Source organism: Brassica napus, chromosome C6 (assembly GCF_020379485.1).
Source record: "Brassica napus cultivar Da-Ae chromosome C6, Da-Ae, whole genome shotgun sequence".
Lineage (NCBI taxonomy): Eukaryota > Viridiplantae > Streptophyta > Magnoliopsida > Brassicales > Brassicaceae > Brassica > Brassica napus.
In genome coordinates, this window is record NC_063449.1 from 34,980,778 (window position 1) to 35,007,914 (window position 27,137).

At 39.8% G+C, this 27,137-nt stretch overlaps 6 protein-coding genes and 1 pseudogene across 8 annotated transcripts; 4 read left to right on the forward strand and 3 right to left on the reverse strand.

Moving 5' to 3' along the window:
- Positions 1-6,434, reverse strand: LOC106406173 (disease resistance protein CHS1). Its single transcript, XM_048760071.1, has 4 exons — positions 5,502-6,434; positions 4,600-4,870; positions 1,525-3,317; positions 1-1,098 (listed from the first exon to the last, which is right to left on the reverse strand). The coding sequence occupies exons 3-4, from the start codon at positions 1,944-1,946 to the stop codon at positions 114-116; spliced, it is 1,407 nt and encodes a 468-aa protein (XP_048616028.1). The 5' UTR covers positions 1,947-3,317; positions 4,600-4,870; positions 5,502-6,434; the 3' UTR covers positions 1-113.
- LOC106403720 (toll/interleukin-1 receptor-like protein) lies at positions 2,616-3,122 on the forward strand. Its single transcript, XM_013844524.2, has one exon. It carries the CDS (start codon positions 2,616-2,618, stop codon positions 3,120-3,122), a length of 507 nt encoding a protein of 168 aa, XP_013699978.2.
- On the forward strand, positions 4,637-7,827 carry LOC106406617 (annotated as a pseudogene).
- Positions 7,828-8,600: 773 nt separating this feature from the next.
- On the reverse strand, positions 8,601-10,468 carry LOC106403723 (disease resistance protein CHS1). The gene is made up of 2 exons (XM_013844527.3): positions 9,885-10,468; positions 8,601-9,568 (listed from the first exon to the last, which is right to left on the reverse strand). The coding sequence occupies exons 1-2, from the start codon at positions 10,358-10,360 to the stop codon at positions 8,770-8,772; spliced, it is 1,275 nt and encodes a 424-aa protein (XP_013699981.2). The 5' UTR covers positions 10,361-10,468; the 3' UTR covers positions 8,601-8,769.
- Positions 10,469-11,182: 714 nt separating this feature from the next.
- LOC106402331 (disease resistance-like protein DSC2) lies at positions 11,183-15,655 on the forward strand. 3 transcript variants are annotated; one of them, XM_013843044.3, is made up of 6 exons: positions 11,183-11,758; positions 12,384-13,476; positions 13,558-13,854; positions 13,982-14,168; positions 14,283-15,088; positions 15,184-15,655. In XM_013843044.3, the coding sequence occupies exons 1-6, from the start codon at positions 11,289-11,291 to the stop codon at positions 15,280-15,282; spliced, it is 2,952 nt and encodes a 983-aa protein (XP_013698498.1). In that variant the 5' UTR covers positions 11,183-11,288; the 3' UTR covers positions 15,283-15,655. The 3 variants fall into 3 exon arrangements, with proteins under 3 accessions (XP_013698498.1, XP_013698499.1, XP_013698497.1); XM_013843045.3 differs by having other exon boundaries at positions 13,982-14,159; XM_013843043.3 differs by having other exon boundaries at positions 13,982-15,088.
- A 4,172-nt stretch (positions 15,656-19,827) lies between these two features.
- Positions 19,828-20,391, forward strand: LOC125588501 (secreted RxLR effector protein 161-like). Its single transcript, XM_048759873.1, has 2 exons — positions 19,828-20,160; positions 20,203-20,391. Exons 1-2 carry the CDS (start codon positions 19,828-19,830, stop codon positions 20,389-20,391), a joined length of 522 nt encoding a protein of 173 aa, XP_048615830.1.
- Positions 20,392-22,977: 2,586 nt separating this feature from the next.
- On the reverse strand, positions 22,978-26,115 carry LOC106403717. The gene has a single exon (XM_013844521.1). The coding sequence runs from the start codon at positions 26,113-26,115 to the stop codon at positions 22,978-22,980; it is 3,138 nt and encodes a 1,045-aa protein (XP_013699975.1).
- Positions 26,116-27,137: the final 1,022 nt, after the last annotated feature.

The following is a 27,137-nucleotide window of genomic DNA, read 5'->3' on the forward strand; positions in this document are numbered from 1 at the left end:
TGACGAACAAAGATTTTACTCGTTTGTCTTATTTTCAACCATTTGCACAAAGATTACTTGAAAACAATTAAAAAAAGTACGTGATTCTGAGAAGGATATATTGAGTTATATGATCACTTGAGAGAAAACTGGTAAAATGGTAAACGGTTTGCTTCATCGACTCCAACATGGTGGTCCACTTTCATCGGACGTCTTGGTGCGTAGTTATCTGCTCCGACATACCTACAAACCTCTGTAGCGTAGTTATTATGTGAAGCTTCTAGCCTACGCAATGTACTTACCCATTCACTTTTCTCTTTGTTGCATAAAAATGTTCCCAACATTTTAAGGGTAAGAGGAAGACGATTTGAAACTTGGACAGCAAGAAACGAAAGTTCCTCGAAACCGGGACGAGGTTTTCTTTCCTTGAAAGCAAACTCTGAGAATAAAGCAAGAGCTTCCTCAAATTTAGGACAGTCAAGCTCGTATATGTGTTTTACTCCACATTGAGTGAGCAGCGACCTGTCTTTAGTGATTACAATGACTCGACTTCCTGGACCAAACCAACTGGCTTCTTTGATTATACCTTTTAGCTGCTTAATGTCATCCACACCATCAGCAACAAGCAGAACCTTCCGGCGTCGGATCATTTCTTTGATGGCATCAATAGATCTCCCATGGAAGCTACTCTCTTTTAAAGCTTCACGAGCGAGATCAGTCACTAACGACTCTGGTTTGTAGCTGCAATCTTGTGTTCGGATCCTGTTTATGAAGAAAAAATAGTGCTGAAAGTGAGGTGAAATATCATCATAAACGTGTCTTACAAGGCTTGTCTTCCCAACACCCTCAACTCCACAAACTCCTATTATTGTGGACTTTGCACGCAACGTTAATGCTCGCAGATCTTCAAAACGTGAGTTTCTCCTGATGTCAGTATTGTCTCTTACTGATATCCTCCGCAAAGGCTTATGCATTTCCTCACTTAGCTTTATTTTGAACAATAGCTTCAAACTCCTATAAGTACTGAGACCAGTACTAGTCTGATATCTTGATGTGGAAGATGTCAGAATATCGGAAACGAAACTAGTAACTTTACCCACCAGCTCTGAGTCATCCTTGCTGATTATATATGTCAGCAGTTACAATGATATTAATTACCCTTGAATAAAAAAATATGGGCAATTTTCTCAAATAGTCATTTTTAAGTTTTGGTCACAAAAATGACACCAAGAAAGAAAATGACCAAAATAATATTTTTTATTTTGAAAATTTTAATTTTAATTTTAATTTCTAATTATTTAAATTTGAAACTATATCTCCAAAACTCCACACCCTTTAACTCTAAACCCTAAGTCTAGATTAATTAACCTCTGTTTCAAAAAAAAAAAAATTTAGTTAACCCCAGAGTAAAAACACATTTTTATCTTTTAATAAAACCTATTTTGGTAATAAAAAGCTATTTTTATGACAAAAACTAAAAAATAGCTATAGTAAGAAATTTCTCAAAAAATCAAACATAGGAATAGATAATAGGAAACAAGGTACCAGTCGAGGGAATTAAAACCAGATTTGTTGATTATGTGAGCGTCAAGCCACTTCTTGACAATCTCAAGGGACCTCCTCTGAGGCTCATGCATGGTTTGGGCGTCTTTTCCTGCAGTTCTCAACATTTTCAAGAAATCGTTTGGATCAAGTTGGAAGAAGACAGGCACTGCGGTCAAAGTTCCTTTCTTATCACAATCAATAATCGTTGCCAAGTCGTCGACCCACAAGTCCAAAGACGCGTGGTCGTTTGAGAATATAGGGATCGCAACCAGAGATACTTGGAGGGCTTGAACCGACACGGGGCAAGACTCTGAAGATGTGGAAGTTGTGATGTCTTTCTTCTTTAATGAACTAAGAAGATGGCTTAGAAAAGTTTTGCGGGTCTGCTCTCCTCTGAAACTCAAGAACACGTCGTTCTTCATTATGATTTGATCTAGGCGAGGGAGAGACTCATGAAATTCTTTCTTTCGTTCTTATTCTTACATAGAACTTGCTATGAGAAATTGTCTTAGAGCTTTGTAGCTCGTGTGTTTAAGCACTTTGACAAAAACAATAGATGACGTGACCTGCACGACAGCTAAACCCCAAACAAAGTCGTCTCCAATACCCATTATTCCGCTAATAATTGTAATGCATATAATAAGCTCGGTTTATAATCAAGATGAATGATAATGACAGAACATCTTGAAAATGATTATGACATAGTTAATTAGGGCTAAGTTGCCATGCTTATACCATCTAGATATCAAAATTCTCAATCAAATCCTTGAGGTCAAACAAACATATGGTTTTATCGACCACTCAAAAAAAGAACATGCTTGCCAGTCGTTATACGCCAACCACGCAATGATTCACGACTTGAGTTTAAAGAAATGTAACTATCATGATATAACTATAATAACATAACATAGTCTAACTATAAGTTCTCCATATTTATAATATAAGCCAATCTGTCATAAGCTTGAAGAATTCAAATTACCAGCTTGTCGCGCCCATTTACAAAGTCGTTGACTTGAATTAATCAATACCAAACGTGATCGTAGCCCATGATATAAAACTTCAAACCAAGACTCTTCTTCTGTACATATCAAATGGACTCATTTGTTGCTTCACCTCGTGACAAGAAGCGGTACGATGTATTCCTCAGCTTCCGAGGAAAAGATACACGTAGAGGCATCGTCAGCCACTTGCACAGCGCACTTGTCGGGAGAGTTGATGACACATTCAAAGATGACGAAACAATTGAAATTGGTGACACAATTTCTGAAGAAATCAAGGAAGCTATACGGAACTCCAAGTTTGCCATTGTGGTTATCTCCAAAGACTATGTTTCCTCAACTTGGTGCCTGAACGAGCTCCAAATGATAATGGATCTTCACAAGAAGAAGCAACTCCTTGTTCTCCCAATCTTCTACGACGTGGTTCCTTCAGATGTTAAGCACCAGAGAGGCACATTTTCCTTAAGACGGTATCAACCCTCGATGGTTATGCGAATACTTTCCAGCAAGGAAAGAACAATGGCGGCACATGTTCGGAAATGGAGAAAAGCCCTCACCCGAGTCGGAGGAGTATCAGGCAAGGATTCTAGAGCCTGGTGAGTTTTCAATTTTTCAGAGACAATTCCCTTATAAGACGTTAGTAATTATGCTATACAAATTGAATCAAACAAAGTACGAACGTAAAGGTTATATAAAGAAAAATGATTTAGGATAAGTTGTTAGTTCTTGTCTGAATGTCGAAACAAGGCTAGGTTTAGGTGAAATGTATTGTCCGTCTTGGTTCTTCTCTGGTACCTGCATTAAATATGGTGTTTCACCTTCTTTATGATCCAAAAGACACTATAACTTGAAATATAAAGTTTTTTGCTCTAAAAAAAAAGAACTTCAAATTTGAAGTTTCATATTTTTATTTACATTTTGGTCTCTACAATTACAAATCACATTTATGATTCATAAATATTTTCTTGTTTATTGTTTTAATCCTTATAAAAATTATATCCCATAAATATTTTAAGTTTTGTTTAAAAAATTAAAGTTTACACATAAAATTAAATAAAACTTTAAAATAAAATTTAAAATATTTAAAACTATATTTAAATAACAAAAAAAGACAAAAGAAACTTAACAAAAAATTTTTTAAAAAAATTATATAAAGACATAACTATTACATAAATTTAATTATTACAGCAATACTAATAGTTGGGTAAGTTTGATCCGGAACCTTCAAAATTTTCAAATATTGTCCAATTTTTTTTTTGTGTAACTGAAGATAGTTGTTGTTGTTGATGATGTATTTTGGTACAATTCTATCTTGTTCATATTTAATATATTCACGATTATTAATATCGTCGATAAAAGTTAGTCTTTTAGAAATATTTTATGTTTATCTTTTACTTTCTTGTTCTAATCTATTGTATTTACAAGTATTAATATCACCCGATTCAACAATTTTTATCAATAATTTACAGATTAAAAATAAGGAAAGCCATTTTTACTTCGAAATGCACTAGTAGATCATATATGCATTACGAAAATCACTTTATGGAATAATATGATATTTTTCTTGAAGTATAATATTAATTAAGTTATTTTGTTTAAAATTTTATATTTTAATTTTATATTTTATTAATTAATATTGTTGTAATATGTTTATATATGTGCTAGTTATTTACAAAAGTTTTATGAATTCAAATTAGCTATGACAAATATAATGATCATATTATAAAATAAAAATAGTTTTTAAGTTGAGTTTAAAGTTTTGCTTTTGGAAAAAAACACATTTAAACTTCAAATATAAAATTTTGAAAACTTAAAAATAGAATTTTTTTTGGAGATGCTCTTAGTTAATAACATAGTCTACAAAAGTATCTTAAAGGCAACAAGTCCTTGGGAAAATATTTAGTAAATTGAGCAATCATCTTGCTTCATCAGTAAATTCAGAAATTATCTAGTAGAAGTCAACCTATTCAAAGAAAAATGTTTTCCTGTGTTTATACGTGTGTTTTGTCTTTCATGTTAGCAAGGACGAGGCCACGATGGTTGACGATATCGTTGAGCACATTGCAAGAGAGCTAACCTCAATGCAGCCACTAGAGATGGGTGATATTGTTGGAATGGACGCCCACATGGAACAAATCGAACCTCTGTTGGATATGGACTCGGCAACGAATGATGTCCGGATGATAGGAATATGGGGAATGGGAGGCATAGGCAAAACCACAATTGCCAAGTGCATATATAACAAATACTCACCTCGGTTTGGTCGTCGCTTTTGCTTCATAGAGAACGCTAGAATTGCGGGAAGGAATGGCCTCCCAGGTTTACAAAGAGAGCTTCTTTCTAACATCCTGGGCAAAAAGCAAGCAAACATCTCGGATAAGGAGAAAGGATGCAATCTTATCAAATCAAAGCTTAAGAAACTCAAAGTTCTCCTTGTCCTTGATGATGTGGACAACGAGGAACAGCTTCTTGCTCTGGCAAAAGATACTAGCTGGTTCGGACCAGGGAGCCGAATCATTATCACAACACGAGATTTAGGCTTGCTCCACTTCTGTAGGCTGAGAATTGTACACCATGTAAACTTTTTGGGACATGATGATTCGATCCGAGTCTTCAAACAAGTTGCTTTTGACGGGGGACGGCCTCCTTCTGATGTCTACGAACAACTATCAATCCGTGCTTCTAAGCTTGCTCAAGGGCTTCCTTCAGCGCTAGATGCTTTTGGCACATATCTCCGTCAAAAAATCTCTACAGAGGCGTGGGAAAGGGCATTGGATATTCTTGAAAAATTCCCTCCTCAAAGTATCATGGAAATTGTGAGAACTAGCTACGAAGGTTTAGACAAACGAGACCAGGCTGTGTTCCTTCACCTTGCATGTCTCTTCAACGGAGACAATTTCCATCGTGTAGCTACGCTATTTGATCATGGTGATGAACGGATAAAAGATTTAAGAAAGAAGTCTCTCATTGATATATCACCTGATGGATGCATCACAATGCATGTCTTGGTAGAACAAGCGGGGAGAGAAATTGTGCTCCAGGAATCCAAGTCCAAGCTTTGGAGGCGAAGAATCTTGTGGGAACCCGAGGAAATTGTTTCTGTGCTGCAAAACACCACGGTAAGTTTCCTCAAAACTAAAAGATCAATCCTCCATCCTTGTGCATGTACTTTCATTGTCTTACTGTCAAGTGACTCTGGTGAATCTCTTCTCAGGGTATAGCATTAGCAACAACTGAAGGTGTATCACTACACATGTGTGATATGCCTCGCATGGTGTCTATTGACGGTGGCATTCTAAACGCAATCAACAATCTCGAATACTTCAAGGCCTTCACACATTTGAACAATATAGAGTCCACGTTGAACTTCGTTCCATGCACTGAAAATCTTCCCAAAACACTTAGATTACTACACTGGGATGCTTATCCAATGAAGACTCTGCCTTCTAAATACTATCCATATCGTCTCACTGAACTTAATCTGCGTTACAGCAATCTCGTGCGGCTCTGGGATGGAATCCTGGTAAGCTAGTGCAGTGCGTTGGTGTTGAGACTGATTAAGCAATCAAAAAGGTTTCAAGATCTATTAAAAACTCTCTCTTGGTTGTTTTCTTTTTCTTAGAATCAGGGCCTCGGTCAACTGAAGAGACTAGATGTTACTGGCTCAAAGAATCTGATCGAAATTCCAGATCTTTCAAGAGCCACGGAACTAGAGGCGTTGATAATGAAAGGCTGCAGGAGACTGGAGAAAATTCCGGAGTCCATTGGTCTCCTATCTTCCCTACGAAAACTTGATTTATCCCAGTGTGACGGCTTAATGAATCTTCAAATCTATATATCAGAAACGACAGCCCTTCCAGAATCCAGACTCAGGCGACGCCCGCAAATCATATTGACGCTTCCCAGAGCAGTAAAGCCATTAACTTCTCTTGCAAACCTATCCATAGAGGGGAGAATACACATCGAGTTAACGCATCTCAAGGGTAACGCAGAGCACCTCTCTTTTATGCCCGAGAAACAAGTCTTTGATGATGAATTTCTAATGACGCCAAAGGACCAATCACCGACAATCCCAAGCTTCCATGACTTCGAATCGCTTAGCATCAAGCGGTTTAGCTACACCGAGGATAATGCCCCCTTCAGTTGCATTAGCTTCTCACGCCTCCCTTGCTTGACAGAGTTGAACCTAATCAACTTGAACATCCAGGTAATCCCAGAAGACATTGGTCAACTGCACTCACTAGAGAAACTAGACCTCAGCGGAAACGATTTCGTCAATTTACCAACATCAATGAAGAACCTTTGTAAGCTGAAACACGCCAGGCTCTCCAACTGCGTCAACCTCGAGGCGTTACCGGGGCTGACAGGGCTGCAGAGTCTCAATCTCTCCGGCTGTTCCAGCCTCAAATCACTACTGGAACCTCCACATTCGGTTCAAGAAGTAACCACATACAGTTTGCTGGAGCTTGAGATAGACAACTGCACGCAAGTTAAATCATTTTCACATCAGCTTAGTCATTTCACTAGATTAACATATCTAAACCTCAGCAGCAACGACTTTGAGGCAATCCCTGAAAGCATCACAGAGCTAACATCTCTGGGAACACTCCGCCTCAACAACTGCAAGAAACTCAAAACAGTGGAAGATCTCCCACAGAGCGTCGAGCATCTCTATGCACACGGATGCGATTCCCTGGAGAATGTCACTCTTTCCCCAAATCATTCAATCAAACACCTCGATCTTAGCCATTGCTTCAGTCTGCAACAAGATGAGCAACTGATTACTCAATTTCTAAACAACGGATATAGCGAAGAGGTATGCTCGGTGCAACGATCGATTTGCTTACCCGGAGCTAGAATCCCCGAATATTTCGAAATTCAATCATCAGGAAGATCTACGACGATCAGCCTATCACCGATTAGGTTTACGCTCGCAGCTATAGGTTTCGCTGCATGTATCATGGTTTCTTGCGAGAGGTCCGTCTATCTCCAATTCCCGGCGTTTAGTTACGATTGGAGCTACGAAGAAGATGATGAAGTGATTCTGATTAACGTCAAACCAAATATCTATCGTGAATCGGAGATTGAGGGAAAAGATACGATCCCATCGCATCACCTGGTTATCATCCACGTCGCGAGTAGCGTAAGCACTGAGAGGATTGAAGAGTTGCGACTCGAGTCCCATCTTCAGTTTCCAGGCGAGTTTCGGTTTCCACCCGCCGATATAAGAGCTTGTGGAATACGAATGATTTACGAAGACTGACGGTCAGTAGATAACGGTTTAGGCTTGGCCCGGTTATATTAAGTACGGTTCGTTTGGGTTTTTGGATTTTGACAAAAAAAAAAGGGTTGTCTTTTAGGCTCATTGGAGTTTTATATATGTTCAGTCAGGTTCTTGTAACTATGTCAAAATCTATTTTAAATCCAAATTTATTTCAAGTTTGATTAATAATATTTCAAGTTTTAGATATTGTATCAAAATAAAGATGAAATTGAGTTTTGAACTTTTTATTCACAATTAAAATATTAAATTAATTCAGATATATAGACTCAAATTTTCAAAAAAAAAAAAATTGGCTTTTTAAAAATTTTAAATACTTATTTGGATATTCAAATCTGAAATACAATCTTAAAAACCCTATTCGGATAATTTTACATATTAGACTAGATAGAAATTCAGTTTTTTCGATTTAAATTTCGTTGGAATCTCAAATTAATTAAAAAATATTAAAATATTATTTATGTCATCATCAACTTAGTTTGGCATATATTAGTCGAAAGAGTCAACGCCAACTATATATGGTGTGTAATGCAAGATATTACTTGTGTGGAGTGTAATGTAAAATATTTCATGAAATATTTTTTAGACTTTGTACTATAAATAAAGAAGGTTGGAGTGTGTTGTAATCTAAGCCAAGTGAGTTGATTAATCTAGAGTCTATCAGAATCATTTGTATTATCTTTGAATGTTTTTAATTAAATAAAAGTTTCCTTCTTATAAAATATTGTTTCTCCACTTAAATTTTTTATAGATATACCTTAGATTTTAAACACCTTCTTTGCGGTTGTACTACTATGTGTTCGTAAATTTGCATTTGTCTGCTTTCATTATCTATGCTAAAGATTTGACAAGAAAGTTGCATACAAATTCAAAAGAGACCAGTTCATAGTTAAACATGTGAAACCATACATCATGACAACCGCATAAACCCATTTGATTTTATTAAATCTTCTTCATCGAATTAACCTACTCCTCATTTGCTCTTGCGTAGGTTTTCTTCATTACTTCCACTATAGATTTCTCTTGGTCGCCTTCCAGTTTTTCCAGCTCCTCCTCCCAAGTCCTTTCATCCTTGCCATGTAAAGACGAACCTAGGATTTGAAGAGTCAGAGGAAGGAAACAAGCAATCTGAACAGCACGAAGAGCAAGTGATTCAAAACTAGTAGAAGGGTGTTGCTGCTTGAAAGCATATCGGGAGAAGAGTAGGAGAGCTTCGTCGTATCTTAGAGACTGGAGTTCATAGACATGCTCCACACCAACTTCATCTAATAAGCTCTTTTCCTGTGTAATAAAGATGACTCTGCTTCCTGAACCAAACCAGCCAACGATCTCTGCTATGTCCTTTAACTGTTGGAGGTTATCCACGCAGTCAATCACAAGCAGACCTCTTCGCTGTCCAAGCGCTGACTTGATTACAGCAGTTTGAGCGTCTTCTTGAATCTCTCCCGATGTGAAAGTTTCTTGATGGTCTTGGTGATAGTTCTTTTCGGAGTTGTCTACAAACATATGGACATGGAAATTGACAGACATTTCTTCGTATGCGTATCTTGCTAGTGTCGTCTTGCCAACGCCTCCTGGACCACATATACCGACCAATCGGACTTCCTTGTTGGAATTTAAATCCAGCAGCTCATATAATGCATGCATATGACGATCCATTGCAACAGGTCCATCCGCTTTGAATGTGGATGGACTGATCGGCTTATTTGAAATCACCAGTGATATTTCATTTGTAATCAGATCGACCATTTCTGCTTCTCTGCTCCTGTGATTGAATAATAGGGAAAATACCATGAAACGAAAAGTTTATAGGATACTATATAAGTGAATGAAAATCTTGCATCGATAGTTGGAGAAATGAACTAATTTGTAAGAAAAAATAAACCACAAATATTTTTGTTGCCTATTCTTTTGAACTAGAAGCTAAGATGTATGATAGGCTCAAAATTTGGCATGGTATCAGAATCATCAGATATTGAGCTACCATATGGATGATGTTCTCACAATTACTCAGAAAGTGTATAATGAATGAAAGTCTAACATCGCGCTCGGTCATATATTGTTATAAAGAAAACATTTACCAAAAACGTGAATCCAGGCCGGATATACCGGTGAGTTTGGTAAGAACCCTCCTCCATGATTGAACCTTCTCAGCTGAATACTGTTCACCAAGATTTCTGAAAGGTTCTGCGTATTCTCCGGTTTGTTTTCTTATATTCGAAGTTTCCACTCCATAGAAGATGAGTAGGACGGAGAGTTGATCTTCATCGTGCAAGTTTAGTATTGTTTGGAGTTCGTTCAGGCATAAAACAGAGGTTGGATAGCTTTCGGAGACCACCACAACGGCTAGTTTTGAATCTCTAATACATTTGCTTAGGTCAGAACCCGAAGATGAGACTCCCTCCTCTAGTTTTTCATCTTTGTAATAAGTTGTAATGCCTTTTTCTGACAAGGAACTGAAAAGATCCGTTACAAAAGTTTTGGCGGTGTCTTCTTCTGAGCTGAAACTTAGGAAGACATCAAACTTGGGAATAAAAGATGAAGACGAGGCAGACATTTAGCAGAGTGATTGAGATTACTAGAGAGATGGGAGTTACTGAAATCTCAAAGGAAGAAGAGACGCAGTTTCGAGCAGAGGAAAAGTCCCCCCCAACCACCCCACTTGCACATAGTAATTAAACGTTCCACCCCACTTGCACATAGTAATTAAACGTTGATTTCGGTATTAAATTTCATATTGCTGTGCTTTGAATAAAGGTGAACAGACGTTTCCAAAACGTCAAAAGGAGCACGTGACGCAGTTTCGAGCAGAGGAAAACCCCCCCCCCACCCCCCCCCCCCCCCCCCCACACTTGCACATAGTAATTAAACGTTCCACCCCACTCGCACGTAGTAATTAAACGTTGTTTTCTGTATTAAATTTCATATTGCTGTTTAATTTCAAATACTTTGAATAAAGGTGAACAGACGTTTTTGGCTTTGTAATTTGTAATGCACCAAAACGTCAAAAGGAGCACGTGAAGTCAACAAAAGGTTGCTCTATCAGTTTTATTTCTTTATTCTAAGTGATGTTAACGTAAAATAACACTTTCTCTGTTCCTGATTATAGGATGTTTAAAATAGTTTTTATATTCGAATATGTAAGATATTCTCATATTTCTAGGTAGTTTAAGTTTATAAAAAACTATGTAACTAATCAAATTTAATAGTTAGTATTTTAGATAAAAAGTAATTTTTTAATATGTGTATTAGCTAAAAAATTTTTTATATTTAGGAACTGAGGAGAGAGTACGATATTAGAATCAAGTTTACAATGTACAGTGTAGCAATAATATTAAAATCAATGCCATCAATGATTTTTTTTTTTTTGAACAACTGCCATCAAGAATCTCTAAATAGAATATGACCCAGAAAGAAAAAGACTAGTTTCCTTCTTGGACAGCCTGTTCTAATCGGCAACCGAGAAAATAATTTTCTTTCCGTCCATGGCTTCCCTGTCAACTCGTGTCAGGAACTATGATGTCTTCCTCAGCTTCCGAGGGGAAGACACTCGGCGCACTATCGTCAGCTATTTGTACGAAGCTCTTTGTCGTGAAGGTATCATTACTTTTAGGGACGATCGGAGGTTGGAGGCAGGTGACAACATTTCAGACCAGCTTATCGAAGCCCTAAAGACTTCGTGGTTCGCTGTTGTAGTCATCTCAAAGAACTACGCTACCTCGAAATGGTGCTTGGAGGAGCTTCGACTGATAATGGAGCTTCACGGTGCCAATCATATTCAAGTTGTTCCTATGTTCTACGAAGTCGAACCTACGGACGTGAGAAACCAGACAGGAAGCTTCGCGGCTGCGTTTCAAAATTTCGAAGATCTACATACGGTGCCAGAGAGGGTTTCCCAATGGAGAAGAGCTCTCAACCAAGTCAGTCATCTCTCAGGCTTTCATTCCACCACATGGTAATCTTTCCTTATTATAACAACATTTTTCTACATGCTTCACGGATTTCTTAAAACATGCGTATGAAGCTATAGCTTTCTCTCTCTCTTTTTTTTTTTAATTCAGCACACTATGTCCCTGGATGCCATTGTTTTAAGAGTAGCTGCTATACAACTGTAGTATGTAGCCATGACCAAAACAAAGCCATGTACAGCCTTTCATATCCTCATGAAAGTCTCAATTCGGTATTTGGAGAATTAATGAACTATTATATAAAGAATTATGGTTCATACATTTTTATAGTTAATTAGTTTTGAATTAGAAGTTTATGATAAACTCGAGTTTAACATGGGTGTTGATGAATGTTACATATTAGTACTTAAGAAATAATGAGCTACTTATCGGCAGTTGGTTTTAAGTTGGGAGTTTATGATAAACCAGAATTTAGTCTTAACTAAATTCTCAAAATTGGCTTGGTACTAGAGTTATCAAGTGTAGGGAGGAACTAAGGAACGAATAAATATAAATTCCAAAGAATGTAAAAAAATGGTTCATTTGGGACATATATATATATATATACGTGGCTTACCTAAATACCTTTCGTTTCTATGGGAGAATTAAAGCAATGTTTGTTTTCCATGTTAGGGAGGATGAGGCAGCAATGGTAGCCAAGACAGTTCAAAGTGTCTCAAGTGGACTGCTGAAGATGAGGCCGACCAGTGGGGTCGATTTAGTTGGGATGGAAGCACACATGGTGAAGATGCATTTCCTTTTGAATATGGGGTCTACAAATGAGGTTCTCATGATAGGAATATGGGGCATGGGAGGCGTAGGCAAAACCACCATTGCCAAGTGTCTCTATGAACGATTTTCAAGTCAATTTCCAGTTCATTATTTCATTGAAGACATTAAGAAGGTTTATAAGGACAAGAGTCCATCCTACTTACAGGAAACTTTCCTCTACAAAATCACTGGTCAACAAATTGATTCTCAAAGGGTTGTAGCAGGATCTCAGGTAATAAAGGCAAGACTCGAGCACCAGAAAGTACTTGTGGTGCTTGATGGTTTGGATAAAGTGGAGCAGATGCATGCACTGGCAAAAGAGACGAGCTGGTTTGGTCGAGGGAGCCGAATCATCATAACCACACAGGACAGGGGTCTGCTTACTTCCTGTGGAGTAAACCATGTACATGAGGTTAAGTGCTTGGACGATAAGGATGCCCTCAAAGTATTTAAACAATCAGTTTTCGGAGGAAGAAGGCCTCCTTCTGATGAATTTGAGCAACTCTTCATCAGAGCCTCTCGTCTGGCTCACGGCCTTCCCTCTGCCCTCGTGGCTTATGCCTTACATCTTAGTGAAAACACTACCATAGAGAGATGGGAAGATGAATTACGTCTCCTTGAAACATCACCTCATAAGAATGTTGAGGAGATCCTGAGAAATAGCTATGATGGTTTAGATAACAATGACAAGATTGCTTTCCTTCATGTTGCATGTCTCCTTAACGGATACCCTTTCAACCATGTCACTTCCCTTCTTGATGCTGGTTCTCCTCGGATAAATCATTTAAGTAAGAAGTCTCTCATAAGCATATCAACAGATGGATGCATAAACATGCATTTCTTGGTCGTACAAACAGGCAAGGAAATTGTGCGCCAAGAATGTGAGTATAGACCTTTCAGACAAAGGTTCCTATGGGATGCTGATGATATCTATAATGTCCTCGATAACAAAATAGTAAGTTATTAGTTTTCTCTGCCTTTGATCTCTTGTAAGTCAAACTCATCTGGATATGTTTTTCTTAACCTTGTTCAACAGGGTACGAACGAAACTGATGGTGTGATGCTACACATTTGTAAGATGCATGATAAGTTAACTATGAGTGATACAGCATTTGATGGCATGCGTAGTATCAAGTTTCTCAAGTTCTTCCACCACTTGTGTGATACAAAGTCTAAATTGGAGCTCAAATCATCCGAGTTTTATTTTCCCCCAAATCTTAGGCTACTACATTGGGATGCCTGTGCGTTGGAAACCTTACAATCCAGGTTCCGAGACCTTGTTGAAGTCAATCTTCGATACAGCAACCTCAAGAGTCTTTGGGATGACACGTCGGTACGTTATCATTAGAAATATGTTTTGATTCTCTTTTCATAAATATCAATGAGTAAAGGACTCGCCACAATCCCCCACCCCCCAAATATAAATATCTACATGTTTTTTAATCTTTATTTTGTTTCAGATCCTTCCTAGTCTAGAAAGACTAGATGTGACAGGCTCGAAAAATCTGATACAACTTCCCAATCTTTCAACAGCCGTGAACTTCGAGGAATTGAGAGTAGAAGGGTGCAAGAGGCTACAGGAAATTTTGCAGTCCCTAAGGGGCTTACGCAAGCTCACAAAACTCAACGCAAGCCACTGTAATAGCCGTATGAGTATTTTCATAAGCTTTCCTAATAAGGAAGCGGGTTTGGGTTGTCTTAAAGATCTATCCATCGACGGTCAAATAGACTTAAATTTATGGGGCCTATACGGATTTGCAGATCACATCTCCTTTAGGTCCAAACAACAAATCCTGGATGAATCGGTGATGATGGAAGAGAGCACATCTCATCAGCTCACGTCAGATCCCAAGGGATTCCATTCACTCAACATCAAGAAGTCCAGGTACACAGAGTCCAACGCTCCTTTCACCTGTCCCAGCTTTTCAGTCTTTACCGGTTTAACAGAGCTAAAGCTGGTCAACTTGAACATTGAAGAAATCCCATACAACATTGATTGCTTGCTAAACCTAGAGAAACTGGACCTCAGCGGAAATGATTTTGTGTCCCTACCAAACGCCATTGGGGACCTGCGCAAGTTGAAGTATCTCAGCCTTCAGAACTGCCGCAAAATCACATCACTGCCACAACTTGCTCAGGTGGAGACGCTCATACTTTCTGAATGCGTTCAACTTCAGTGGTTGCAGCGATTTCTTGTTGGCTTGCTTGAGCTTTGGCTTGACAACTGCAAGGATGTTCATGTTTTGTCAAAACAACTCAGTCGGTTCACCAAGTTAACATATTTAGACCTCAGCAGACATGACTTTGTCAGACTGCCTCAAAGTATCAGGGTGCTTACATCCTTGGAAACTTTCTACCTCAACAACTGCAAGAAACTCAAATCAGTGGAGGAGCTTCCACAAAGCGTCAAGTATCTCTACGCACACAGCTGCGATTCCCTGGAGAAGGTTTCCCTTTCTCCAAATCACTCGATAAAACACCTTGATATTCTCCATTGCCCCCGCCTGAAACAAGAAGAACACAAGCATCTAATGGATCTGTTTATACATGATGGACATAGTCAAGGGGTAATCTTACTGCCATGGCCTGTTTTTTTTTTCCTTTTCATATCCATATGTTTATATGTCATGACTCATGAGTGCACACTCTTTATTTTTCATAGGCTTCAAGGCGATGTGCTTGCTTATCTGAAACTGAAACATCCAAGAAACTCAGCCGGACTAGAAAAATTTTTCGGTCCCTCAAATCAGTGTTTAGTTGATCACTACTCTTCCGTTTGAAGCTAGATGATGGTGTGTCACACAAAAGAATCATTCAATCAAACACCGAGACAATGGAAGAGTTGCGGCTTGAGTTCTATCTTCGGTAACAGTATGTGGAGTATGTATGATCTGGGCCAAGCCCATTGAAACAATGGTCTTAGGCCCCCAAAAATGTTAGACAATTTTTATATGGGTAAAGGTATCCAAATTATCATAAATTTTTTTTTTATAAATGTCCTTAAGAAATGTTTAAGGTCCGATCTGGCCCTGTGTATGATTAGCGATAACTATAGAGGTTAGTCGATTGTGGTGCGGGGAAATTATGTTCAGGCTTGGAACTATATTAAACCAATCATCGGTTTATTTGTACTACTTTGCGGTTCAATTGTATTTTCAAATCAAACAAAAGTTAACCAGCGGTGGGACATTGCGAAATGTCAACATGGAGCGTCACTTTTCTTGCTTTGGCAAGTCACTAGACTGTGCTCTTCTTCTACTTAACAAGGTTTCTCATATTGTATTTATGTGCTCGTGTTGCGTTTTAAGAGCATGATTATTGGGAGGTTCTTAGCGAAATATAAGAATCTGTTTCTTAACTTTTAACTAAAAAAGTTAAGAACCGTCTCTTAAAACTCTTATTTAAGAGCCGGTTCTTAGCTTTTTTAGTTAAAAGTTAAGAGTCAGGTTCTTATATTCCGTTAAGAACCCCACTTTAAGAACCCTCCAATAATCATGCTCTAATGAACTGTGTGCTCCCTTAGTTTACGATAAAAATGGAGACGAGCAAATTTTAGTCAAAGCCAAAAGAGTTGTCTCTAAGTCACACTGGAAATGCTAAAACATAACTGTTGGAGTAAGTTTGAATTAGCTTGGAGAACAAGCTATCCTAATACCACCGAGATATGGTTTACTAAGTGGATTAAGAGTTATCTATAATAGGTTTTACTAATAAAATTAGGAGATATCTATTCTTATATAAAGGAGTTGCAGAGTCGTTGCAACCCTTGGGAGTTTTAAGATTGTTAGAGTGAGAACTTAAGGTTTTGAGAGGATTTTCCTTAAGATTAATAAGAGAGCAAATTCTTATTATTGTGATCTTGCAAATACAATCGAAAAACTTAAACTATATTTGGTATCAGAGCTTATATGAACGATTACGAGAACATCATGGGAGACATTGTTGTTGCGAAACCGATGGAAGGAGGAGGCTCTTCTTCCACGATAAAGTGTCCTACGCTCACGACAACTAACTACACAGTCTGGGCAATAAGGATCAAGCTGTTGTTGAAGGTACACAAAGTTTGGGATGCGATAGAGAATGAGTCAGATGTCGGAGAGAAGAACGACATGGCCACAGCCCTAATATTTCAGTCCATACCCGAAGCACTTGTGCTGCAAGTAGGTGATCTCGAAGCAAAGAAGGTTTGGGACTCGATCAAATCAAGGTACATGGGAGCAGATCGAGTTCGTGAAGCAAGACTATAGACATTAATAGCGGAGTTCGAGAGATTGAAGATGAAAGATAATGACACCATTGACGATTTTGTTGGGAAGCTAGCAGAAATCTCGTCAAATTCAACCGCTCTAGGAGAAAACATTGAAGAATATAAACTCGTAAAGAAATTTCTATGTAGCCTCCCAAGAAAGAAGTTCATACACATCGTTGCGTCATTAGAGCAAGTCCTTGATATCAAAACCACAACCTTCGAAGATATCATCGGTAGATTGAAGGCTTATGAAGACAGAGTGAAAGAAGAAGAAGAGGCAGAGGAAACACAGAGCAAACTCATGTTGGCAAACAATGAGTCTCAACCTACCTCGAACTCGTATAATCAGGGTTATAACAACTATAGAGGCCGTGGACGTGGTGGACGCTACTATAACCGCGGAAGAGGATGAGGAAGGTACAATGAACGTTTTCAAGAGAACTTTGATATGTCAAAGATTCAATGTTTCCGTTGTGATAAGAATGGGCATTACGCATCAACCTGCCCTGATCGACTTCTAAAGCTGCAAGAAGTTACAGAGACCAAGGATGAGAGCACGCTTGAGGCAGAGGAACTAATGATGCAAGAGGTTGTGTACCTTAATGAGAAGAATGTTAATCCTAAAGAGTTTGAGGCGAGCAAAGACAACGTATGGTACTTAGATAACGGTGCAAGTAATCAAATGACCGGCAACCGCAAGTACTTTAAACGGATTGATGAATCTATCACAGGAAAAGTAAGGTTTGGTGACGATTCACACATTGACATAAAAGGAAAGGGCTCAATCTTGTTCTACAGCAAAGATGGAGGAAAGAAGCTCTTGGCTGATGTCTACTACATACCAGATTTGAAGAGTAATATAATTATTCTTGGGCAAGCTACGGAAGCCGGTTGTGATGTTAGAATGAGAGACGAGTACCTCACGCTAAGAGATAAAGATGGCAAGTTGATCACAAAGGCAAATAGATCACAGAACCGTTTGTATAAGGTCATCATCGACATCGTCACTGAGAGGTGCTTACAACTTGAAATCTTAAGCAAATCAGCAAGATGGCATGCAAGATTAGGACACATAGGCAGAGAATCAATGAGGTCAATGATCAGCAAGGAACTTGTTTTGAGCATACCTAAGATCGTGATCGAGAAGGGTACTTGTTCAAGCTGTTTACTTGGGAAACAAGCAATACATCCCTTCCCACAAGAAACATCTTTCAGAGCTAAAAGAACACTTGAGCTCGTTCATGGAGACCTCTGTGGCCCAATAACACCCATTACGCCGTCGAAGAAGAGGTACATATCTGTTCTTATTGATGATTATTCACGATATATGTGGTCGATTCTTCTTGGAGAGAAAGGAGAGACGTTTGAGAAGTTCAGAAAGTTCAAAGCGATCGTCGAGCAAGAGACAGGAGAAACCATTACAACTTTTAGAACTGACAGGGGAGGAGAATTCGTGTCAAACGAGTTTCAATCATACTGTGAAACAAATGGAATTGCGAGACAGCTCACAGCTCCGTACTCTCTGCAGTAAAACGGCGTTGTGGAACGACGAAATCGAACCCTTCTAGGTATGACTAGAAGCATCTTGAAGCATATGGACTTGCCTAATTATCTATGCGGAGAAGCAATAAGGCATGCTACATATATCATTAATAGAGTAGCGACAAGGGTGCTAGTGAACGTGACACCGTACGAAGCGTACAAAGGAAGAAAGCCAAGACTTGACCATGTTCGCGTATTTGGACGCGTCTCTTATGCTAAGATTGAAAAAGGTCACATGCGGAAGTTAGATGATAGGTCTCGTCTGCTGATACATCTTGGTACGGAACCAGGATCAAAAGCGTATCGATTACTCGATCCAATAAATAGAAAGGTGGTGGTAAGCAGAGATGTAATTTTCGATGAAAGCAAAAGTTGGGATTGGAAGAACTGTGAGAAATAAGATAGTACAGAGCCACTCAGCGTTGAGTTCGGAGAATATGGAAACCATGGAATTGATGAAGTTGATGAGATGAATCGCGAAGATAGAGGTGATGAGATGGATAGTAGTAAAGTGATAAAAACAGAGGATCATGAAACAGAGGATCATCATGAAACAGAGGATCATGAGACAGAGGATCATGTTGAGAACGAAGAAGACAATGAAGAGAACGCTGAGACGGGATTAAGACGATCACAAAGAGAGATTAGGAAGCCAAGCTACTTAGATGACTACATTCTCCTTGCGGAGGTTGAAGGAGAACGTTTGTTACTGAGCGTTAACGGCGAACCATGGAGCTTTGAGGAAGAAAAGTTAGAGAAAGTTTGGCGAGACGCTTGTGAAGACGAGATAGCTTCGATAGTGAAAAACAAGACTTGGGATCTGATCAATCTTCCTGCCGGAGCTAAAGCAATTGGTCTAAAGTGGATTTTCAAGGTGAAGCGTAACTCTGATGGAAGCATCAACAAGTACAAAGCGAGATTGGTAGCAAAGGGTTACATCCAGCGCCACGGTATTGATTTTGATGAGGTATTTGCACCTGTCGCACGCATCGAAACTGTCCGTTTCATATTATCTCTGGCTGCTTCAAAAGGATGGGAGGTGCACCATCTAGATGTCAATACTGCACTCCTTCACGGCGATCTAAAGAAAGAGGTTTATGTTTCTCAACCGGAAGGCTTCGAAATCAAGGACAAGAGAGCAAAGTATACAAGCTAAACAAAGCTCTCTATGGGTTGCGTCAAGCTCCAAGAGCATGGAATGAAAAATTAAATAAAGTGCTTGGAGAATTGAAGTTTGTTAAGTGCGCCAAGGAACCGGCTCTGTATCGACGACAAGACAAAGAACATCTCCTTCTCGTAGCAGTATACGTTGATGATCTTCTTGTAACAGGAACAAGCTTGGAGTTGATCATCGAGTTTAAGAGAGGGATGTCCGCACGTTTTGAGATGAGTGACTTAGGAAAGCTCACATATTACCTAGGTATTGAGGTCGATCAACACGCTGAAGGGATTACTTTGAAGCAAGAGAGATAAGCTAAGAAGATATTGGAAGAGACGAGAATGCAAGACTGTAACATGGTTCATGTTCCTATGGATCCAAGTCTGAAACTCTCTAAAGCGTGTGATGAAGGACGAGTAGATGAAAAGGAGTACAGGAGAAACGTCGGGTGTCTCAGATACCTTCTACACACCAGACCCGACCTCTCTTATTCTTTTGGGGTAATGAGTAGGTACATGGCAGAGCCAAGGACTTCGCACGCAGCAGCAATGAAACAGATCCTCCGCTACTTGCAGGGAACTTGTTCTCATGGACTTACTTTCAGGACGGGAGATAACTCGAAGCTTAGTGGATACAGAGATGCAACCCACGATGTTGATGATGATGATGGAAGGAGTACAACTGGTCACGTTTTTTAATTTCTAGACTCACCAATCACATGGTGTGCTCAGAAGCAAGAAACGGTTGTTCTATCATCTTGTGAAGCAGAATTCATGGCAGCATCTGAGGCAGCAAAACAAGCTATTTGGCTTCAAGATCTTCTTTGTGAGATAGTTGGCAAATCGTGTGAGAGGGTGGTGATTTACATTAACAATAAGTCAGCTATAGTTCTTACTAAGAATCCGATGTTTCACGGTTGAAGCAAACATATTCATAGACGATACCACTTCATAAGAGAATGTGTAGATAACAACTTGATCGAGGTTCATCACATAGCAGGAAGCGAGCAACGAGCAGATATCTTAACGAAAGCACTCGCAAGGATTCGGTACAAAGAGATGAGGAGTTTAATTGGCGTTGAAGACTTGACAAGAAATGGTTTCAAGCTTAAGGGGGAGAATGTTGGAGTAAGCTTGAATTAGCTTGAATTAGCTTGGAGAACAAGCTATCCTAATCCCACCGAGATATGGTTTACTAAGAAGATTAGGAGTTATCTATAATAGGTTTTACTAATAAGATTAGAAGATATTTATTCTTATATAAAGGAGTTGCAGAGTTGTTGCAACCCTTGGGAGTTTTAAGATTGTTAGAGTGAGAACTTAATTAAGGTTTTGAGAGGATTATCCTTAAGATTAATAAGAGAGCAAATTCTTATTATTGTGATCTTGCAAATACAATCGAGAAACTCAAACTATAATGACATCGTGATTCGTGACAATCTATCTATATATAATAGCAAACCAAAATTTTTTACTCTCACATCATCTTTTTTTCATAGGAAAAAAAAAGTTTCAATCCTACGGTTAAGTCTGTTGGTCTTTTACGATTTAGCGGATATATAGTCCTGTTGCTCAAGTCATCTAAAAAACTGTCTTGTTTGGCAATTTTCCCGAATCATCGCCTTCTCAAGCAACACAACTCTTAATCGCACCTCTATCAATCTATGTTTAAAACATAACATCTTGATTCGTGACAATCTATCTATATATAATAGCAAACCAAAATTTTTTTACTCTGACATCATCTTTTTTCCCTTTTTTCTTAGGAAAAAACAAGTTTCAATCCTATGATTAAGTCTGTTGGTCTTTTACGATCTAGCGGATATAAAGTCCTCTTGCTCAAGTCATCTAAAAAGCTGTCTTGTTTGGCAATTTTCCCGAATCATCGCCTTCTCAAGCAACACAACCCTTAATCGCGCCTCTATCAATCTATGTATATCCAGTTTCATGTTTATTACACCTCATTCTTCTATCCTTTTTCGCATATCTTGTCTATGTTAACCTTTCCACTCGCTGAATTCCAGAATCGATTTGAACGTAATCGCATTTGTAAACCATTTATGTGTCTCGCTCTATCCCCAATTTGAGAAGGTTTGTTTTTCGTATCTGTTCACCGTATGTCTGTTTGATTTATGCCTCTTTTAGTTTTGTAATCTTCCTCCTTTTTTCATATACGTATTTGTTGTCTCTGCAATTTTCCTTTTCTCCGATTTCACCACTTGCAGGGAAAGAAATCAATTTCGTGACTGTTTTTATATTTCAAAAGAGTTTGCTCACTTTTTCAATTTTTTGGGTTTGGTTGGGAGGAGATGGACTGAACTGTGTCTTATTTTTGGGCGACGAATAATCTTTCTTAGCACTTCTTTCGTTTCTATTCCAAGATTTTGTACTCCAAATAATTACTACATTTTTAATTGGTATGTTATGTTTCTTTCAAAAGAACTGATCCGAGAGTCGTGAAAAACATCAGTGTAATTTTTGTTCTCTTGATTAAACGTCAGTCGTGAATCACAGATAGAGAACTGATGTTCCTTCTCTGTTTACAAATCATTATGTATACTAGATCATCTTTCCACCTAACTATATCATCTTTCCATCTTTATTTGCTTTTCTGCATTCTCTATTTGTGATTCCTTTGGAGGATATATTAAACTCCGTGACTTTTCTGTAGTACGTGTGTCTTTTGTCTTTTTTAGTAGTTAGATATGCTTGATCTAAATTGGGTCTTGCGATCTTGTTCTTGTGGTTGTTAAATTTTCTCTTCTATTTTCTGAGATTTAGTCTGATTACTTGTTTTCTCTTATTGGAGTTTTCAAAATAGATGAAAAATAGAGAGTGAAATTTACTGTCCTTAAACGAAGGTTTGGTAATTTTCCATTGTTTCATGTAAAATTCATGTCGTGGATCTGTCACGGAAAAAAACTACGAGGGCAAAACATTCTAAAACATCTACCCACGTTTCTTCGGATCGTTGTAATGCAGACCATTCTCCGAGCAACCCGCTTCAGATATCATGCTCAAGAATTATCCAAAGAAGCTCACTAAAAGGGACAACACCAGCAAGTATCCAGCTACTGTTATTCCTTTGAGAGAACTAATCATGAGGCGTAACATGGACAATCATGCATACGATGCTTTTGGTCATAAGACATCAACCATTCGTGATCTCTACACGCTGAGCTGTAATAAATGACAAGGAACTGTTTGATGGGATTATTCAAAGATGGCATTACACCCAGGAGAGAAGGGGCTGTGCCGACTAAAATCGTGGGGGGTGTTGAAGTGTGACATTCACTCGGTGTTACGCATAGAGACTTAAAAGCCGGGATTTGTTGTTGGTTAATAAAGATTTATCTCAAAATGCTATTGACTTTGGTCTATCTTTTTCAAACCGGTGGTTTATAAAATATGTGAACAATTGGGTTCTGCACCTGTTTTTGTTTTATTATTTTGTTATAGAAAACTTTTTTTTTCTGAACGACTACTTCATTAATAAGAAGAAAAACATTACACAGAGAGCAGAGTAATATCAGAAGCAAGCAGAACCCCCTTAGCAAGGACATCAGCAGCTATGTTGTCTGAGCGAGGAATAAAAACAAAGGAGATCACATGGAACTCTAGAGACAATTTGAGAATATCATGAAATATTCCAAACATTTCTTTAAGAAGTTTCCTGTCGTTGATAGCTCTGACTAGAGTCTGAGCGTCCGATTTCACTGTCAAGGTGGAGATGCCCATTTGGCGCGCATGAAGCAAAGCTTCGCGAATGGCCAGGCTCTCAGCCATGAGGGGGGAAGGAACAAAAGTTTCCGATCTACTTTCCGACGTAATGGTATCGCCTGCATGGTCTGTGAAGATCCAGCCAAGGCCTGCTCTATTTGATTCTTCTTTCCACGCCGCATCCGTGCAAACGGTAGTTCCACCCGAGTTGTTCCGAGAAGTGGTCTCGATAGGGTGGACTACATTCAGTGGAGGAGTAGTTGTAGTCTGCGATTGTCCCTGACATTGAGCTTCTTGCCATTCCCGCGCTAGTTTTATTGCTCGTGTCAGTGTTTCCTCCGGAGTGACTGCTCTGTTTTCAAAGATTAGCTGATTTCTTGAAGTCCAGAGGGTCCAACAAATCCAAGGAAACAGAGGGCCAGACGCCAATCCTGACGGTGGGAGATTAGTGATCTTCTTTGAGTTTTTGAGGGCCGTTTCAAAGTCTGGTGTAGAGGTGATGAGTTCCGGATGTAGCAGTGGTGCCATCGCCCAAACTCTTGTTGCAAACCGACAATGTAGGAACAGATGTGATGCTGTCTCTCGCAGTCCACAGTGAATACACTTAGAGGTGGTTAGAATACTTCTCTTTTCTAAGTTCTCTCCCAGTGGCAACGCTCCCTTAACAATTTTCCATAGGAAAACTCTTAGTTTTGGTGAAAATAATCCCCTCCAGATATCGGCGTTCCAATTGCAAGGTTGTGGTGGTGCAGGCCGCAAGTGGGTTGTCTCCTTCATTGATAGGCCGGTGTAGTAACCGGTTTTCGTGCTGTATGCCCCATCTTTTGTTGGAAGCCATACCAGAGCATCAGGCTTGCCTAATTTGCTTGGTTTTATGCTGAGGATCTCCTTGACAGCATGAGGCAAGGTGCGCTCTATTAACGCTTTGTTCCACTCTCCCGACTCCCTACTAATAAGATCTGAGACCCGCCAATGCTTAGTCTCATCCGTTGGCGGTCCCATTGGACGGGTTGGTGTTTCTGAAGAGAGCCACGGTTCCTCCCATAACGAAGTGTCTCTGCCATCCCCGATCGCTTTCCCAGTATTTGCTAGGAGGAGGTCTCTACCGCAGAGGATGCTTCGCCAACCGTGTGATATTGAGGATGAAGCTGAGACACTGAAGAATGGTTGATGATTGCAGTATTTCCCAAGTAAGACCCTTGAGAGCAGGCACTCAGGGTTTGTGGCAATTCTCCAGCTTTGTTTTGCTAGTAAAGCCACATTAAACATCTCTATATCGCGGAGGCCTAGTCCCCCTACTCCCTTTGATTTAGCCAGCTCCGAGAAAGCAACCCAACACATTTTCCGCTCATCGGGATTAGCATACCACCAGAATCTTGTTAGCGCTGATTGGATTCGCTTGATGAGACTGAGTGGGAGTTTGAAACAGGTCATGGCATATGTTGGTTTGACTGATAACACCGACTTGAGCATGACTAGTTTTCCAGCACTAGATAACTTATTGGAGCTCCAACTCGCGGCTCTTTGTCGAATGCTGTCCACAATTGAAGTAAAGAGGTCTTTCTTTCGCCTACCGAAGTGTTCAGGCAGGCCTAAATACTTGCCCACGCCTCCTTCCTTTGTGATTCCCAAGCTAGCTTGTACTCTGATCTTCACCTCCATGGGAGTCTTCTTCGAGAATGTGATGGAAGATTTCAAGGGGCTTATCGTTTGGCCTGATGCAGTCTCATATTTGATCAGGATGTCCTTTAGCACGTCCACACTTTGCTGCGATGTCTTAACGAAGAACATCGTATCGTCAGCGAATAGAAGGTGATTGACGCGCGGACTGCCCCGAGCCACTCTGATCCCTGCGAGCGTGCCCCGGTTTTGAGCCACAGTACACAAGCCTGATAGCACCTGGCTGCACATGATGAAGATATAAGAAGATAACGGATCTCCTTGCCTAATCCCCCTCTTCGGAATTATATGGCCCTGCGCTTCTCCATTAAACAAGATCGAGTAAGAGACTGAAGTGATACAGCTCATTACTCTGTGACAGAAGCTGTCGTTGAAGCCGAATCTCCGCAAGACCGCTTCTATAAAATTCCACTCTAGGCGATCGTAAGCTTTGCTCATGTCCGTTTTCACCGCCATAGAGCAATGTTTGACCGCTCCTGATCGTTTCAGAAAGTGCAGCGTTTCGTGAGTAATCATGACGTTATCCGCTATAGCTCGTCCTGGAACAAAAGCCGACTGATTTTCTGAGATTATCAAGTCCAAGATGGGTTGTAGCCGTTTGGTGATAATCTTAGAAATGATTTTGTAGTAAACGCTGGTCAGGGCGATGGGCCGGTAGTCCGCCACAGTCCTAGGGGCAAGGATCTTTGGGATGAGCCGGATGTGAGTATGGTTGATGTTGCTGGGCAGGACTCTTGTGCTGAAGAACTGTTTGATCTCTCTTGATACTGCAGGTCCCACTGTGTTCCAGTTTGTCCGGATGAACCCTGCAGAAAACCCATCCGGGCCCGGGGCCTTATCCGGATGTATGGAGAAAGTCGCGGCTTTGATCTCTTCATCAGAAGGTACAGCGGATACTCCCTCGTTAAGCTCCTCGGTTATGGCTGGCGAGATTGCTTCCTCAACTATTCCGGTGTTGGTAGAGTTGTTAGTCTTGAACAGGTTCTCAAAATAATCTGAGATCAGTCTCAAGATTTCGTGTTCTTCAAAGACTGCAAGGCGTTGACTATCTTCCATAACTGAGAACTTATTTGTCGCCCATCTTTGTCTGGTTGTTGCATGAAAGAACCCTGAGTTCCTATCCCCTAATGCAAGCCATAAGGTCCGGCTCCTTTGCCTCCAATACTCTTCCTCTTCGCTGTAGGCCTTTCGTAGTCGGGCATTGATCTCAGAGATGAGGATATCATTAGGGACCGAACTGGTCATTGCTTCCTCAAGTCAAGCTTTTTCCATGTTGATTTGTAGCTGGCTGTTAACATGATGAATTCAATTCCACTTGGAGATGGCTCTCCTGCACGCTGCGATCTTGCTTTCGACTGATTCACCATGCTCGAGCCATGCTTTAGCGATGATCTTCTTTACCTCCTTGTTTTTGCATAGTTTCTGGTCGTATCGAAACAGACCTTTCTTCTTCCTCGTATCCGGCTCTAAGAAGGTGATGACTGGTCTGCGATCCGAGCCTCCAAAGTTGAGATAAGAGCACCTTCCAGAGGGGAATATCTCTGCCCAGAGGCTGTTTGACATTGCTCTATCCAGACGGCAATGAACGGTATGAGAATGGCGTACTCCCCGCCATGAGAGGAAATTGCCAGAATGCCTGAGATCATAGAGATCACATTCAGACATCAAAGTTCTGAAGTCAATGAATGTGCCTTCTGCTCTAGTCGGCCCGCCGTCTTTTTCAGAGTTATCAATGATATCGTTAAAATCACCGGTAAGAAGCCAAGGGCCGGTCCTGGACAGAGAGATTTCGGTTAGGCGTTCCAGCACTTCTCTCCGTCGTGCCTGTTCCGGTGCTCCATATGTAAAAGTTGCAAAAAACATCTTGTTCTTGTATTCGATCTCGGTATCAATGTAGTTATCGCATAACTGAAGAACTCTAAGTTTAATAGAAGCATTCCATAACAGAGTTAGACCTCCTCCTCCTGGACTATGGGGAGGAACATGAACTTGTGATGTAAAATTTAGTACAGTCAGTTTATTGGTCACAACATCTGGGGGATTTTTTTGTCTCCATAAGAAATAGAATGTCGGGATCAAAATCTTTCTTCATCTCCCGCAATCTCTGGACTGTTGTGGGATTCCCCAACCCACAACAGTTCCAGCTCAGAACTTTTAATGAAGAGAGCTGGGCGGGTTGTGAAAATCCGCCGTTTTCGGTAACGGGGATGGTCCGCTACCTTTTCCCTTCTTTCATGTCTTTGACGCTTCTCTAGATGTTCCCGCTA